The sequence below is a fragment of the Phalacrocorax aristotelis genome, chromosome 1 (assembly GCF_949628215.1).
Source record: "Phalacrocorax aristotelis chromosome 1, bGulAri2.1, whole genome shotgun sequence".
Classification (NCBI taxonomy): Eukaryota; Metazoa; Chordata; class Aves; order Suliformes; family Phalacrocoracidae; genus Phalacrocorax; species Phalacrocorax aristotelis.
The window spans coordinates 112,694,028-112,711,785 of NC_134276.1; the positions used below are offsets into that span (position 1 = coordinate 112,694,028).

Below are 17,758 nucleotides of genomic sequence, written 5' to 3' on the forward strand. Positions count from 1 at the left end.
GGATAACTGGAGGAAAACAAAAGAAAAAAAATAAACACTGAATCTCACTATAACTCACCAATAACTGAATTTGATCTTGATCAGGTGCATCTGTCCTGAGAGATTCAAGCATATGAAGCAGCTGCAGTCACCTTCCAGTCTGCTAATGGGTAAGTTTCCACTTTTCCAAAACTTCTACTACTTTCAACTGTGAAAAATAACTTTTGTTTCCCAGATGTTTATGTGATAGTCAAAGCAGTCTCCAGCCCTTACTCTGAGGATCAAGCATGGTTCCATTTTGTGCTCCCCCCTGTAAAAGCTAGCATTTATAGAGAGAATCACCCAGTTTCATTTTGACAGGGACATGCCATTTCTCACGTTCTTTAGGACTTTTCACCACTGGAGAATGCATCACTGGTAGGCAGTAATCCGAAACCAGTTGCATTCCTCAAAAACAAAACAGGGAGCTTATTTAAGTAGCTCTGCAGTGATCAAAAGGCTGAGTTCAGGAAGTCAAGAGAGGGAGGCAAATGGACTTGAGACAGCCCAAGTCTGAAGGATGACTACAGACTTAGCTGATTACCCCATCACACACCCTTTCTGGGGTACCCTACTGAAACTTCATTCTACTGCAAATTAAGTTCAAACACATACAGCAAGTCTCCATTTCAAAAATTTTGTGGGAAGAATGTTTTAAATAAAGATCAAACCAGTCAACTATGAAAAAAATTCCCCCAATTAAACGGGAGTTACCTCTCTTATTTGACTTGTAATTCAGCTTTCTGCAGAGTTCCTATTTATGCAAATTTATATCCTTCCCATTTATGAAGGTCTTACAGATCTAAATTACACAGAAAATGTCATGTACTATTAAATTACAAAGCTATTTTGCACAGAGCTGTACAGCTTAGAATATTTTTACTAGTCTCTAAAGTGTCTGACAGATTTTAATTCTTGAAATATCAAGCGGCTTGCTGTTTGTTGAGGGAAAGTTACAGTCCCTGAACAGAATCAAACAGAATATAGACAGTGAAGGCTCAAGTACTCATTCTGTAGATTTAAGAAAGATACCACTCTTTACCAGCCAGAAGGAGTTTTTTTTTAAAGGCTTTTTTGGGGGCACAGTGTCAAGGAAATAAACTGCAGGAAACAAGGCTTCAAAAATATTTTAATATCTAAAATAACATTATAAAGAAGATATAACAAATCCCCAATGCTATGAGTAGACACATGGGATGTTCAAACATTTTGGAACAGCCACAAGAGGCAGAGACTGAAGAAGAATGAGACTTACTTAATTCAATTTGCTGATAATAAGTGGTATTTAGATCATATTCAATGGTACTAATTCAGGACTCCACTATCATGTCAACATACATACAAAAGTGGAAGAAAATGCAGCATCCTTTGGATTAAATGGCATGCACACCTCAGTCAAGTCAAAGAAAGGTTGATGAACAGAAAGGAACAAAGCAGAGGGAAAACTCTCTCTCCAATTTTATGATTTCAGTCTCTCCCCCATTGTGGCTATCACGACTAAAGCTATTTCTAAAGTTCTAAAATACACATGTATTTAAGAGAATAGAACAGCTTCTAATATATTGCATTTCTGAAATTTTTGTAGATTTGAAGTCCCTCTTTATTTTCTTCTTTGCAACTCTGGAATCTATGCATGGCGTACTCAAGAAAAACATCCAACTCATTACTTAGTCCACAAAGAATTTGTTGCCTATCTCAAAGACAAGCATTGGAACTGCTTTCTGCAGGAAGGAATAACAGACGTGAAAATCTATTTTTATTTTTACTATTAACCTGAATCTGAAGTCAAATCTACACATCCATTGAACAGTGAAGGAACATCATCTAATCGAAGTTGTTACTGTAAGGGGTCATGGAAAAAAATACTGTGATAAATTCCCTACCATGTTATGAAACAAACTGTTGCAGACAGAAGCTGCTGCTTCTCATGAAAGCTACCCGTTACAGTGCAAAAAACCCTGTTTCTGCTTTCTATATTTCACAACAGTTTTTTGGTTAAACTTGCAGCAAAGCATATAACCAAATGAATACTCCAAGTGATTTTCTGTACTTTGTAAATGGAAACCAAATAAAGGCAATTTTACTCGTAAACATACAAAAATTACTGTAACATAAGGATTTCTTAAACAGCAATTTTACATGACTACATGTATACAAATATAAATGCTGTGGTGCTCAAAACAGGTGTACTGAGAAGGTAATCAAAACAGTTTGCTGATTTGCAGCAATCCACTGTAAACGTAGCTACAGTTTATGATGACAATAGCCTTACAGCTATAATGCACAGATTTTGAATTTAATGCTAATTTATTCCACCAGCCTTCAACTCTTCCCTTGTTCCTCACCTCTTCTGTGTTATTTAAAGTGTTTTGGTGCTTTTGTACTGTCACATCACTACCTTTTCTACTAAAATCATAACCTTTTCTGTTAAAATTCTTTGTCTGTTATCTGCTGGTATACAATTAAAACTGTATACCATTACACCTACAAATCTTATTTCCAAATACAGATTGTGAATTATTTTTCCCCTTACAGCCTTGTTAGTGTTTATTTTCTGAAACTAGCTCTCAATATGAGAGTAATTTTGAGCTGGATTAACAATTTAATGCTATATTATTGTTAGGTGGTATCCATTTGAACCCCTTTTAGAAGATACTAATTTTTTTTTTTTTTTTTGTCTTGACTATTGCCAGAGGCTCTTAAAAATGTGGTGATACCAATATTTTGCATTCAGACCCTGTCAGGAGACTCTACTGTAATCACATGAAGATGACTTAAGGCAGGGGTGACAAACACCTTTAGCAATTAGTTGAATTGACGCATGCCACAGCATACCCACCACTGAAGTCTATCTCATCTTTCTGGGTCCTGATGAAAAATTGTGGAAGCCACAGAAACACTACACGCATTTCAAATATTACTTCAAGGTACCTCACAAACCAAAAGAACATGAAATAAGCACAACTGTCCATGCTGCTTTGCTGCATGGACACAATATTAAAACTCATTTTAAGAATCAACGAGCAGCGCTATAAAGTAAACAGCAGCAATAAAAATAAAAATTTCTTAAACGTTACCATTGTCTCAGAATTACACCTACAAGATACTAGATATAACATCTGGAAGTACGCAGTCAACATATAATTTAAACAGGTTATATATTTACTAGATAAGCATACTTCCAGCTAGCCAGACACTAATTACATTTATCACTAAAAGCAGCAACAAGAAAACAGCAGTGTCCTAGATCTTAATCATGTGTATTTACTGTATTGTAGTGATGCTTGGGATCTTTCTGGTATAAGAATGATGAAAATCCTTGGGATTTTCTGTGAATGTGAGCAAGAGTCGACAAAGGGCTCAAGCAATTGCACAAATTTATAGTCTAATTCCTTCGCCGTCTGTAAGAGTTATGAAAGTCTAGCTGCTCTTCTGAAGTTATACACCAATGGTGGCATTTAACTTGAGGCTTCTAACTTTTAGACATCAAAGCTACTTAACAACATGAATTGTTTAGTCAGAAAGATCAGTATTTTCAGAGAGAGACGCACCCAGTACTGTGCTAGCTCTTCAACATGATGCCAGATGAATTGCTGGAGATTGCTGAGGAAGACTATAAAAGCAACTTAAAACAGATACCTAACTTTTGAATTGTAAGGTTTCCTCTCATACTTCAGTATACCAAAACTGGTATTTTTTGACCTACACTTGTCCTTCTATATGAAGGCTTAAAATCCTTTCATGTACAGTCTCTTCCTTTAAGATAAGTAGAGTTTAAAGGCTATACAGGAAGAGATAAACATTACAAAGTGATGTGAACATACTTGACTGCTCCTTCCGTTGGCCAAATACTTAAAACTAGAGAGATAATTCATGGGCCACTTCTTTTAGAGGGGAAAAAAAAGTGTTCCTAAATCTGCCATTACTTTTTCTAGTGTTTTTGTTCAACAACAATTCCAAACATATCCTAATAGATCAAATCCTGGCTATCCTGCCTCCTATTACACATTGCATTTTGCATGGTTATCTGGAGAGGAAAAAACATCTATCACTTGAAATTAAGTATAAAAAAATCTAACAAACATTAAGTAATCATAATTGCATGGAAGCATAAAAGTAGTGAGAACGCATAAAAAGTCGAAACTTTTACAGCGATATGGTACCTCTTCTGACTATTTTTATGTTTTCCTATCTCCGTATTAATAACAATTAACCATACAGTTCTTCATTGCTTTTAAGCCAATACCTCAAAGGCAGCTCACACTTATTTTTGTTTTCCAATAACATCAAAGAAAGTAGCTGTTACCAAAGAGTGGGGAAAAAACCGATGTACTTACTTGCCACCTCCAGCGACGCATTGTGACTTACAGCTTCCCCAAGGTAATTCCTTGCCACACAGACATAGACCCCTTCATCTGGCCTACTCTTGCGCCCATGGACTATACGTAAGAAAAATAAAGACCCACTGGGCAGCAGCATGCGGTGGGAGCGTGGATCATCCTTGTCTGTTTCCACTCTTTCCCCGCCCTTGTACCACTCAATGGTGGGGGTCGGTCTTCCTTCTGCTTTACAGTTTAAAGTTGCTGGTTCTCCTTTGGAAACAATTAAATCAGAAGGGTGTTCGACAATTCGAGGTGGGAAATCTTCTTGCCGAAGACGGGAACCTGCAAAATGAAAATGCAAAGTTTTCTTAGGAGATCATTGCCAGGCACAGTCACTGGGTTTTTGCAATACAGCTACTTAACCATTTACCCTGTAGTACAGGATTTAGTAAAAACAGCTATTAACATCTTTTTAAGGTAGGAAAAAAACCCAACCTCTAATGCACTTCATTGTGTGCAAGGCTCTACCAAGTGAATACATTCAAAAGCATTTTTTCAACAGGTGACCTATATTAGTGAATTAAACTGCCATGTTCCTAAATCACAACCATTTTTATATTGATCTATTAATGTACATAAATTTATACATACACGCATATGTATGTAGAATAATGAAAAACTAATCCTACAGATATTCTACACACATCAGACCATCTCTACCAGAAAAACTGATACTGCTCTAATTCATAACACAAAGCCATAGCCAACCTCATTTGACCTTTTGGAAAGTCCATTAATTCATGCAGCATCTGCAGAATAAGTCTAACATCTCCAGCACCCACAAAGTTGCCTTATTTTACTTGCACTATCAGCTCTTTTTAGTCACTTGTTAAGCAGTACCATAGAGGTACAAATGTATGAGGTGTCTCAGTGCTTCTTTACACCTCCTGGGTCAACCTTTTACATTATAACTAATCCAGAATTCTGATACAAGGTGAGAGAACAATATCTGGGATAAAGGTTACAAGCAAACAAGATACTCTTCTAGAAAAGCATTCAATTTCAAACTAATTCAAACTGCAAGCCGATAATTACCAAGAAAAAACCTATAATAGTCCAGACAGATATATAACACAGAAGAATATGGCAACCAACTGGGTGCCCAAGAATTCCAAATAAGGAATAAGCAGCTACCAAAACTTCAGGGTTTTAAACTGTTGACTCAATTTCAAATTACTTTTTTCTTTAATATACAACTCTGCCACGGATAAAATCAGCCTCTTGGGTCACTAGTTCCTGATTATTAAAATGAGATGCCAAGATTCTTTATTAACATTAATAACATGGGTTTTGAACAACTGCAAAGCACCAGAAAGAAATACAAGATCTATTCACTGAAAGTTAATAGACCATAAACTGGTATGAAAAAAGGGAAGGAGACAAGGAGAGGAGAGTCCCAGAGAGACCTCTCTTTTCAATATCTACTCTGTGTGTGTATAATATATATAATATATATAATGAAAGTATTCTAAAATGTAGAACTTTCATGTAGAGTTTATTTCACATTTCCTTCACCTCAAGATAATAAATTAGAATTAAACATTACACTAATCAGCTAGTGCTAACCACACATTCCCAAGTCTCTGGTAGTATGGCTTTACTACAATGAAATATGTTTGCGTTCTGTATGCAGTAAAAGAGAGTTTTCTGAGAACATTACTGACCATTATGTTCAAATTAACTCAAACAGCAACAAACCTACTCTTTAGTCATTTGAAGAAAAGACAATATAAGTAGTATTGTGTTTAGGACTATATGCCTGAAATATAATAAGTATTTTATCATTTATCTAATTTGTCTATTTCTGTTCACAATATTGCAAGATTCTATAGCACCTAAAGCTACCAAGTAATTATATTCTACATTTATTTTTACCTGCAACAACTGCCTGAGACATGAAAACTAAAGTATGAGCAGACAGAACAGAAGGCAGGAAACTCACTAATCCTTTTGCGGGCTACACACCTCTGGGCAGCCTAGCCCTGCACATCACTATAAAGCAAGATTTTGAGCTGCACCTCCTAGAGGTAGGGCACAACCAATCCACTGAGAGAGGAGTTGAAAGTACAAGAGAATAAAATTGTGCCAACCAGCAGTGATCTTATGCAGTAGGTAAAAAAGCCTCTAATACACTTCTGTGTGCTCTGAGAGCATATCTCAGTCATTGCAAATTCTACTTCTGTCTACTCACCCTGAACTTTTACACAGCTTTTGTGAAAATCCCCTCATGCAATAATGTTGCCCTCTCAACTGGGGTGACCAATTTTAGACCTCTCTTTCCAAGGTAAAAATGCCTACACAGAGATAAAAACTTTATTGTGTTTATACTTCTACTCACTTATTATATACCTCACAAGGACAGGCACAGAAACAAAGGATTGGAGAACTGAAATTAATTGTCGTGTATCACTCTGGAAATATTAAAATCCAAGTTCAATGTAAAATGTTTAAAGATAGTTAAGAATTGTTTTAAAAAACAAAGTTTGCACATATACTAGTATTTATTTTCACAGATTACACTAGTCAACCAGCACACTATTTCGTACAAGCCTCCTATATTTTCTGTCAGCCTGTCCCAGACCACAAATAAATGAAAAACCATTTTCAGATATATCTTATGCACACTTTTCACACTGCCATTCAAGTCACTGTACACTAACTTCAAGTACTGTACAGAATGAAAGTTTAAAGACTGAGCTCTCAACTTTCTTGAAAACTGATACTCAAAACTCTTAGAGGGGAAAAAGTCTGCAGGAAGCTCCAGGAATGCTCATATACTTCTTAAATTTATTTGCTGGGTAACATTAGAGCAGTTAAAATGAGAGAAATGTCCATTAAAAAAATTTTTTTTCTTTATCTTAGCATTTGATAAAGTAACATTTCCCTAGAAAACGTCATTAAATTGCTTGAAACAGAAGGGGACAAAAGTTGCACGACTAGTTGAGTGGCACATAGTAAGAGCATTAACCACAGATTTAGTGACAACTGCCTGAGGGGCATAATGGCTTTGACAACCAAGTTATAATCTTTCTACATATCTACACTTTTCTAAAAAAAATCTTTCCTTTTAGCCTAGTTATTTAAGCTGCATTTACGTTCTACTGAGGAGCAGCTTCAATTAGCGACATAAATCTTACAGTGGGCACCAATCCTGTAATTTTCCTGTCAAAAATCCTTCCCAAAGGGATTTTTTTTTTCTTTTTGGCGGGGGGGGGGGGGGGGCAGGGAAGGGAATAGAAGCAGAACACCTATTGCACACTGAATCTGCCATTAAATATAAAACAGAGCTGCTTTTTCTTTCCCCCAAAGATGACAACACTGGGTTATGGGAACTAACCAACTTGTGTTCTCTGCTTTTATTATAATTCAAGCTTTCATAAAAAGTCAACAGGATGCCACCAATTAAAGTATGCCATACTAATTATTTCAGGCTGCTACTTAAAAGAACAATTATATGAAATCATGTTTCCAGTTTCTTGGACTGTGCCACAACTATTTTTACAAGAATTCAAACACTGAAATAAACAGATGTGAAGGTTTAAAGAAGGTTAGCATTAGATGAACGCTGAACTCATAGAGGCAAGATTTGCCTTTATTCCCACCTTAAAGCCTCCTGTTAGTAGCATATACAAATATCTTGTACTGAAAAACAGCAGGGAATGTGTTTAAATGGGAAAGCTGCTGGTATCAGGGGTACAAACACTGTGCTGTTCTCCTTTAGGGGGAAAACATGAGAGTTATGTGCTACTTTGAGTGCCTCAAATTAAACCATGCAGACTAAGACAGTTAAAAATCAAGATCATATCTACAGTTGATCTAAACTTCAGCTCAGATGGATATGGAAAACCTGACTTCAAGATCTATATATTGAAATAATAATTTATCCTGTGCCATAAAAATGTTGCATGACAGACTGTCTTTAGTCAAGTGCCAAAAAGCCAGTATACTCTTGGCCTCATTCCTTTTCCATTTCACAAGTGCAGCAGTTAACACTGATTTTCAGAGCACAAGATCTCAGCTCTTTTCTTTTACTGAAACACTTTACATCGTAACATAAGACCTGAGTGACTGGCCTAATTGGTATCAAAGGTATTAGAGTGAAATGCTAACAAAGAAAATCACGGGTTTAAAATCAGCGCTAGGTGATCCTTGCAAACAATTATACTTCAGAACATAGGAGCATTCCCAATTCCCCAGTATTTCCGCTACATATAATTTAACATCTTTCACAAATTTTTCAGAAAGTGGGGGATTTTTTTTTGCAGTTTTGTTTATGTTGACTGGAAAGATGATCCATAACTCTTGCTCTTGTGGTTAGAAATCCTTCTCTAATGCTCAGGTTAAACATCCCTGAGTAGTAAATACCTCATTCTTCCTGTGATTGAGCTGCCCCTTTAGTTCAGATCTCTCCACACACTTTTTGGCATTTTAGACCTTTGACATGCAGATTGCAACCTCCTCCTTTTTTATCATCCTCTTGGATTTCATTTTCTTGTTGCTGTTAGAAATCAGCAAACTAATCTCATCTGGTTTTCCCCTCATAAAATACACCCACCTTTTCCTCATCTTAAACTCTAATTTGAGTTCATCCTTTTTGTACATAAAAGGCCCAAAGCATATCCAGTTAAGAGGCAAGCAGACTTAGAATACTATTTCAAGAACACACTGCGAAGCAACATCACATCATGTTACAGGTGAAATATAACTAAAAGAAAAATCAAAGTATTTTTCTGAAAGTGGCTTTTCTGCCCAAAGACATGCAGCTAACCTAACATATTTGGTTTACCTGTTCTCAAAGACAGTGAATAATTTTTAAGGAAAAACAACAGGACAAGGAGGATCTGCAGAGATCTTTTGTTCCACTCGCTTTTTCTCGCCTTCTCCAATTTTTCTTTTTTTAATATTCTTACTCTTCGTATACTACCCTTGTTTAGCCTCAATAAACCATCTGATTTCTTCAGCTTTGTAGCCTGCAAGAATAGTGGATATTAAAAATCAACTATTTTGAGATTTCCTTTACCAGTATTCAGTCTTCCCTCCGTGACCAAATACATGAAGTAATTAACGAAGTCAATAATGCTGTGCCTACGCTTTTGGATTTTCCCAAAATGGACAACTACGTGAGAATAGAAATTTGACTTCTGAGTTCTACTTTGGCACAAAGTAGAAAGGCCAAAATTGCATTTAACTGGTACTTCTGAAACACTGATTTGAGAATAGCATTGGTCATTGTATCACTTTGGACTCTGAAAGCAGTGCTTGGCGCAGAGTTTCATTTACAACAGCTGTTCATCTCTCAAAACTGACTATTGAACATATAGTCTAGAAGAAAAAATATTATGCTTTTTACCTAAATCCTGCCATTACTTTGCAAGTAACAACTGTGAACATTTCCATAACTATTTTAAAAGGATGCTACCTCTATGAAAAAAAGATGTCAGGCAACAGAGGTGTTACAGTCCTGCAAGTGAGCTGGTATTGAATACTTGGACACAACAGCACTGTTACATCAGTTAATTAATGCCCACCCAGGACTACAGGTTTATTGAAATGCATTTCAAGATGTGTTTAATGTTTCCAAATACTGATCTAGGAATATGTCCAGTTCTTTCCAATAACTTAGATACCATAAAATGTGACTAGCAAGGCTCTCACTTTGGATCAGTAGAACCTGCAATTCCCCTATGTGTTCCCAATGAAGAATAACATCTCCATTTCTTTTTCTAAGCACACAATAGAAAACATGTGAGCAAGATGAAACTAAAAAGAAAAGCACTGAACACTAACTGATCATTCCTACCATGAAACCACTGTGAAGTTCCCTGAAAAAGAAGTTGGTTTTGTTTCTGTTTCACCATTACATCAAAGAATACTTTTGTTTCCTTCCTTTAATTGCTATTGGAGTTCCTCTTCCTAGTGAGAGATAAAATTATTAATACATATTGTTCTTCATTATCTCTGTTACTAAGGGATATTTTGGGGTAAAGCAAGTTGAACTTTAAATACAAAGTCTAATTATAAAATTTAAAAAGAAATTTTGTGGTCCTTGGCATTTAAACTTAAGTTGTAGGCGCCCACAAAACATTTTTCCTACTTAGAAAAGTAACGTTAAAGTATTTTATGTTGCTAAGACACTATGAATTACAATTACATTTCTGTCATAGCTATCACACTATCAGGAGGTGTCAGAAATCAATAATTTACTGTACACTTATGCTAGAGAAATCCTAGAATAACTACAGAGAGCCTGGAGCTTTAAGCCACATCTGTCTGTCTCTCTGAATCAAGAGATTAAGTGAGAGCTGTACTAAAAATGCCTCAAATCCAGACCGATCTTGTGCCTGGCTCTTATACTGAGAAAAGATGTAAGGCAAACATTGGAAGCTATAGATATTCAATTTACACAATACTCATATTGGTCAATTGAAAGGTAGTTAGATTAAATATTATTGCAATAAACTGAATAGACAAGGGAGAAAAATAAAAGCCATTTATATATTATGTTGGTCTAAGTGGTTTGTTTCCGTTCCTTACTCTGCAGCAATTCTGGACACATATGATTAAGTCAGAAAAAGTCAAATTTTTAGGCAAAGAGACTTCTGGAAAGAAGTATGCAATAGTTATTTAGATACTTTGCCTGGTGGGAATAAAAATATATATATATATATCTGTATCTATCTCAGCAGGTACTGTATTGCACAGACACTGAGTCTTTGTTTTAATACCTAAAGATGTATTTCCCAGGAGATGCTAAGAGAGACTAGCTCTCTGAAATAATCACTTTTAACAAAGAAGCTGAAAGTGGCAACAGTAAGAGTCACGCTTTAGTTTCTTAATCCAAAAATAAATACACTTTAAAATTGCTCTTGAACAAACTGTTTATTTTCGAGACACATGGCTTTACAGTCAACCTCTGTTACATGAACACACGTATGCTGGTTTTGGCTGACCAGGGGTTAATTCTCCTCACTGTGGGGGTCGGCTACCTTTCCAGCTTCCCGCGCTCTGCTGCGTGGCGGGGGGGCTGGGAGGGGTGGGGCCATGGCAGGGGCAGCTGACCCTGACTGGCCAATGGCAGGTTCATTCCATACCATGTGACTCCATGACCAGTACATTGGGGAGGGGCGGTGGCAGTTGCGGCTCAGGAGTGGTGTGGCATCGGGTCGGCGTGCGGTTTGTTTCAGGGGTTCATTCCCCTCCCCATTCCCACCCCGGGTTCCGCCCCTCTTGTTGGCCTCCTTTCCATTACATTTTGTTTGTTTGTTTTTTAATTTTACTTATTCAACTGTTCTTATCCCAACCCACGAGCGTTACCCTTCTGAATCTCTCCCCCATCTACTGGTGGGGGGAGTGAGCAAGCAAGCGGCTGTGTGGGGCTGAGTTGCCAGCTAAACCACAACAACATGCTAGTAGTCTGTCCAGTAGTTAGCATAAATAAGTCCTGACCTGGTTATTCATTAAATTAGCTAGAACATAAATTTAAAATAATATTTATATTGAGCTATGTAAAATGCTGACAATTACATAAGACCTCAGGCAGCAGGTGATCTTCCCAGTGTAAGAAAAGGCTCAGTTTCATTTTTGCTTTCCCTCCGTTCTGCTTTCTGGCAAGACATTTATCTCATCTGACTTCAGCAGATACTGGAGTATTCTTGAGATACCAAGTACGTAGAGCAGTGACCTTTACAACCAACCAAACTTCACTCAATAAAAATTAAAATATCCCACATCAAACTGGTAAGCTGGGAATAGCATTTTCCCTTCAAGAAAACACTAATGAAATTACAGGACTATTTTTCATTAATAATGCAAAATCAGCTATGACGCAGTTGAGCAACCGTACTATATTTGAAAACAAACACCGTGGTAATAAAGCCTACTTCATTAGTCATTTTGTCCTTGAAATGGCTGGAGCAATGCTGTGAGATATTTCCTATGCTGGGGTGGTATCAAGAAGAGCACAACAAGATGACTGAGAATGGATGAGATGCATCTGAAGGCAAGCTTGTCTTTGGAGATTTGGATATGACAAACTGCTTGGAGATGATCATACTAAGTTGCAGGAAGAGTGCAGCAATGGGAGTCAGGCAGGTACAGGGGGAACACAGAGAAGACCAAAGAATCATAGAATCGTTAAGGTTGGAAAAGACCCTTAAGATCATCGAGTCCAACTGCTAACCTATCACTGCCAAGTCCACCACTAAACCATATCCTCAAGCACTACATCTACCCTTCTTTTAAATACCTCCAGGGATGGAGACTCAATTTCTTCCCTCGGCAGCCTGTTCCAATGCCTGACAACCCTTTTGGTGAAGAAGTTTTTCCTAATATCCAACCTAAACTTCCCCTGGCACAGCTTGAGGCCATCTCCTCTTGTCCTATCCCTTGTTACTTGGGAGAAGAAACCAACACCCGCCTCGCTACAACCTCCTTTCAGGTAGTTGTAGAGAGCAATAAGGTCTCCCCTCAGCCTCCTCTTCTCCACACTAAACAACCCCAGTTCCCTCAGCCACTCCTCATAAGGCCTGCTCTCCAGACCCTTCACCAACTTCATTGCCCTTCTCTGGACACGCTCCAGCACCTCAATGTCCTTCTTGTAGTGAGGGGCCCAAAAGTGCACACAGTACTTGACGTGCGGCCTCACCAGTGCCGAGTACAGGGGCACGATCACCTCCCTGCTCCTGCTGGCCACACTATTCCTGACACAAGCCAGGATGCCGTTGGCCTTCTTGGCCACCTGGGCACACTGCTGGCTCCTGTTCAGCTGGCTGCCAACCAACACCCCCAGGTCCTTTTCCTCCAGGCAACTCTCCAGCCACTCCTCCCCAAGTCTGTAGCGTTGCATGGGGTTGTTGTGACCCAAGTGCAGAACCTGGCACTTGGCCTTGTTGAATCTCATACCGTTGGCTCTGGCCCAGCGATCCAGCCAGTCCACGTCCCTCTGTAGGGCCTTCCTGCCCTCCAGCCGATCGACACTTCCATCCAGCTTGGTGTCACCTGCGAACTTACTGAGGGTGCACTCAATCCCCTCATCCAGATCATCAATGAAGATATTGAACAGGACTGACCCCAACACTGAGCCCTGGGGAACCCCGCTCGTGACCTGCCACCAAATGGATTTGACTCCATTCACCACCACTCTCTGGGCTCGGCCATTTTTTAACCCAGCGCAGAGTGCACTTGTCCAAGCCATGATGCGAGATCTGCACCGACCCTGGAATGGGAGTCAAGAGTGTAAAAAGGATGGCTGAGGGAAAAGGGGTGGCAAAGGATTATCAAAGGGCTATAAATATTAGAACTGAAGTAAAGAGTGACTGGAAGACCAGTAAAGAAACAAGACACTTGAATATTCAAGTGATAGGACTTGATGATTCTGTTGATAACAGAGTTGAAAACATACTGGAAATCATCACTGGTTAAACAACCACTTGGGACATGGTAGGAAGATCTGGGACAGCTCAGAGCAATCACTGCTGCCCTTTTCTTCCATGACATACCATGTTCCTACACAAAGGAAGGCCTGACAGCTCTGATCTGTTGTTAGCAGCTTCACTAGCACACCTGAGAAGAGAAACCAACTACAGTAAATGGGGAAGTGTGGGAACAGAGGCTGGCATGAGACATCAAAGAGCTGCCATTTCCAGGGATTGCTCTTCTGTTGAGCAGCGAAGGATTAGGAAACAAAGAAGAGACTGTCAGGCTCCCTTCCTCTCCATTTCCATCCTTGTCCTCCACCATGTTTTATTCCAGACAGGAAGAGTATCTCCTGGGTTGTGAATCACTGATTTGCCAAATGCAACAGGAAAAACAGCTTGGAGAAAAACAATGGTAGCGCACCAAAACCAAAGGAGGACTCCTAGCTGCATTGAGGGAACAAAATGAACTGCCAATTCAGTGAAAATGTTTAGATCTGAAAATTAAATGTATTATATAAAATATTATATTAGTATACTTGCTTATAATGTATGTTATCTATTGTATTTTATTTATATATACACTGTGTGGGTAATTCAGATGGCAGACACACTGATGCAGAAAAATTTTATTTCACCTTGAGGTTTGTCTGTGATCAGTGTCAAATATTTCACCCACTTGTGATGTGATTACAGCACACTAGGCTATTTTACTGCACAATTTTACCTAGGTGGACAAAGAAAAAAAATGCAAAACATGTCTCTGGATTATCATACCCTTTAGTAAAAAAATATATCTAAAGATACACCTGCTTTTTGGGTGGTTGTTCTTTAAAATCATTTAATCATTAATACAAATGTAACACATTCTCTTTGTATTATTTCAGATGGGTTGCCCCCACATTCTTCCAGACTTTTCAAAGCCACCTCCTACCATGCTCAGGAATACTAATTTCTAATTCATTTCCAAGTCCAGATTCAGTGTGAGGTTGAACCTGGTACTGACCAACACATGTTCAAATGTCTGCGAGATGCTGAGAAAAGGGAAGAGGGATCCTCATTTCTACAGGACTATAGGGAAGCCAGAGAAACAGCAATTGCCAACAGGGCAAGGGTTTTCTCTTCTCCGCTGTACCAGGCAACACTACTCAACTCCGCGACAACAGAAACCCAGTATTTTAAGACCACAGCCAACGGCATTCCTAGGCTTTTGCCTCTGCCAATTTTGGTACACCTCATACAATCAATATTGCCATTTATTCTTGTTTCCAAAATAAATTCAAAGATAAATATGAGTAATCAAAACACGTATCCAAATTCCTACTTTAAGACAATTATAAGTTTGTTTCAGATGCAAGGGTGAGTGAAATATCAAAACTGCCCTCATGAATCCAAATGTTAGGTATTAATAGAAAGGGTAATGTCAGCTCAGGAATAAGTTTGAATTTAATTACTTACAGTGCTCATAACTTAGGACAGATTGTAACAATGGAATAAAAAGAATCACTATTAAGTAGTTCAGTTTCCTTATTTTTATTGTTGTTATTTTAATGTGTTAAAAATTTGGATTAAAACAGCTTTCTTTCACTCCTTTTAAATCAATTTGATTTTTTGTACAACATTAACTTTGGACAACTACAAAAAGGCCAGGCACTTTCAGTTACAAGTTGTTACTACCATAACACAATACTGTCACTTCAGTTACATAAGGAAGAATGGAAATGTAAATCCAAATGAAAAACTATTTTCAGTGAGTTGTTTACAACTACATAAAATGTACAGATCAGCATTACAATATTTTATAATTAATAGTTTAAAAAAATGGAAATCTAATAGCCACTTATTTAAAAGCCATCTATCTGTACCCTCTATCCAAAACACACCTTTATTAAAATATATAACTAATTAAATTAGTGTGAAAAGCGTAATAGATAACATGCTCTCAGGGGAAAGCAATAAGTATCTCTTCCTGTGAGGAAGAGAAAAATGGAACTATGATCCCACCAGTTTTGCAACTAAACAAGTGTTGAACTTGTAAGAACACCGCTAGTCAAATCAGACCATACTGCTGGACACTGGCATCTCAATGAGTCAATGAGGGACAATTTTGTTTGCAGCAATAAGGTAGAACCACTACAGTAATTTCAGAGAACCTGTGAAATATTTTACCTTCCCATATAAATGCAGATTTATCAAATACTCCTCAAAATACATTTCAGCTCATTTGTGTACTACCAAGCCATGAGTCACTCGGCATAGCAATCAACCCAACCACCACTGCATGATGACTGAAAATACCTTTCTGTTGCTGTTTTTCACCAATATAAAGATAAGTCAAAACAGCACACGAACTTTCACCCAAAATAAACTTCCACATATCAATGCCAACAAAAATCACCCTTTTCTGAGCAACTATGCAATGTTTTCATTTTGACTATGTTTGAATTTATTGTCCCTCAACAGGACAGAAAGTCCACTGGGTTTGGGTTTTGTTTCTTCAGAGGCTTCTCTGGTTCCAAATTCAAACTGAAAACCATAGATCTTCCACATGCCCGTTTCTTTTTACAATTGTTTCTACTTACTCCTTTACATAAAGCATAACTTTACAACACTATCATTGAATCCAACTGCAGATGCAGATAGAAAGCCACATCCCAGGACTTCCTTAGATGTAGCACAGTATGGGTCCAGAAGACTATCACTCAGTGAGTTTACTCTGAGGGATGAGGAATTAGTGTTGCCATTATCATCTGTGGTCTAACTTCCCATTACAGAGCATGACTGCTGAAAATCTAGTGACAAAAGTCATCAAAAATGTCAATCAACATCTCTGCCACTCTTATAACTTCGCAACTGGATTTTAGTTCTGGTAGTGAAAATGGTACAACTGGAATACAACCACAGTGAAGACTTTGGTGTCATTCAGTGCTACCACAAAGTTTCCTAAAAACAGGGCCTGGAGAAATTCCATTATTCAGGCTTCTGTATTTACTCTTATATAAACCTTAAGTTGTCTTGATTTCCTACACTCTAGCATCAAAAGTTCTCACACTTTGAGCTCCAAATTAAGTTATGAAGAAGGCTCTCTGGCACATGCCAAGAAACAAAGCTATGCAGGCCATCGCTCAGCTCCAGATACTCCTCCTCTACCAATGTACACTGCAAATTTCTGAGCTATCCAAATGCTAAAGTAAGACCAGTACAGAAGAAAAATTGGTTCACTGTAAGTAAAAGCTACGTTAAAGTGACTGAAGTAGAAAATATCACCTTTTTACACAGTAGAAAAAATCACAAGCAAGCAGCTCAGTGAAATTTCTCCATTATCTTATAGCTGAGCATGGGGAGATGTTTCAGCCAACAAGCTGAATGTTACCCGTAGGAAGAGTGAAGGGAAAAGCATAGCAGGTACCATGGTCTGAGAGGCACTCCCCCAGCTAGCAGTTTGACACTCTGCCAAATGAAACATATGGGTATAAATCGAAGTGAGGAAAGTACAAAGGATTTTCATTTTTCTTTTACAATCTCTAGAAGATTGCTGTACTAACCTCTCAATTCTCTCAACATAACAGCATGCCTTCTTGATAAAAGGTTCTACAGTGTATACAAAGCCCCCCTATATATATATATATTTAAAAAATACAGTTATCAATGTGGCTTTTAGTGTTTCTATCTAATTTTATACAACACAATCTGAATAAAGAAAGAAACTCAGGAAATATTTTCAAAATGAAAGTTCAAAGCACTCTTGTAGACACTAACTTCAGTCCTTCAAAGTGTGGAAGTTATATTTAAGATCTCTTTATAAAAAAAACAGGAGAAAAATAAAAAGCATACTCTGTCAAGTCGTTACTGATAAAAGAAATGGTAAAAATAAATGTTAACAGGCTATTTTCCTGAATATTCATAGCGAATTCTTCAGAAAACCTATTCCTAATAGCCTAAGTG

General features: G+C 37.9%; 1 protein-coding gene across 8 annotated transcripts in view; it reads right to left on the minus strand.

The window, feature by feature from the left end:
* The window catches only part of ROBO1 (roundabout guidance receptor 1), a 748,981-nt gene that overhangs the window by 273,527 nt on the left and 457,696 nt on the right, over positions 1-17,758 (minus strand). For all 8 annotated transcript variants that reach the window (XM_075102152.1, XM_075102145.1, XM_075102162.1 and 5 more), the window contains one exon: positions 4,356-4,682. In XM_075102152.1, coding sequence (XP_074958253.1) covers positions 4,356-4,682 — 327 coding nt within the window. The remainder of the gene's footprint in view (positions 1-4,355; positions 4,683-17,758) is intronic.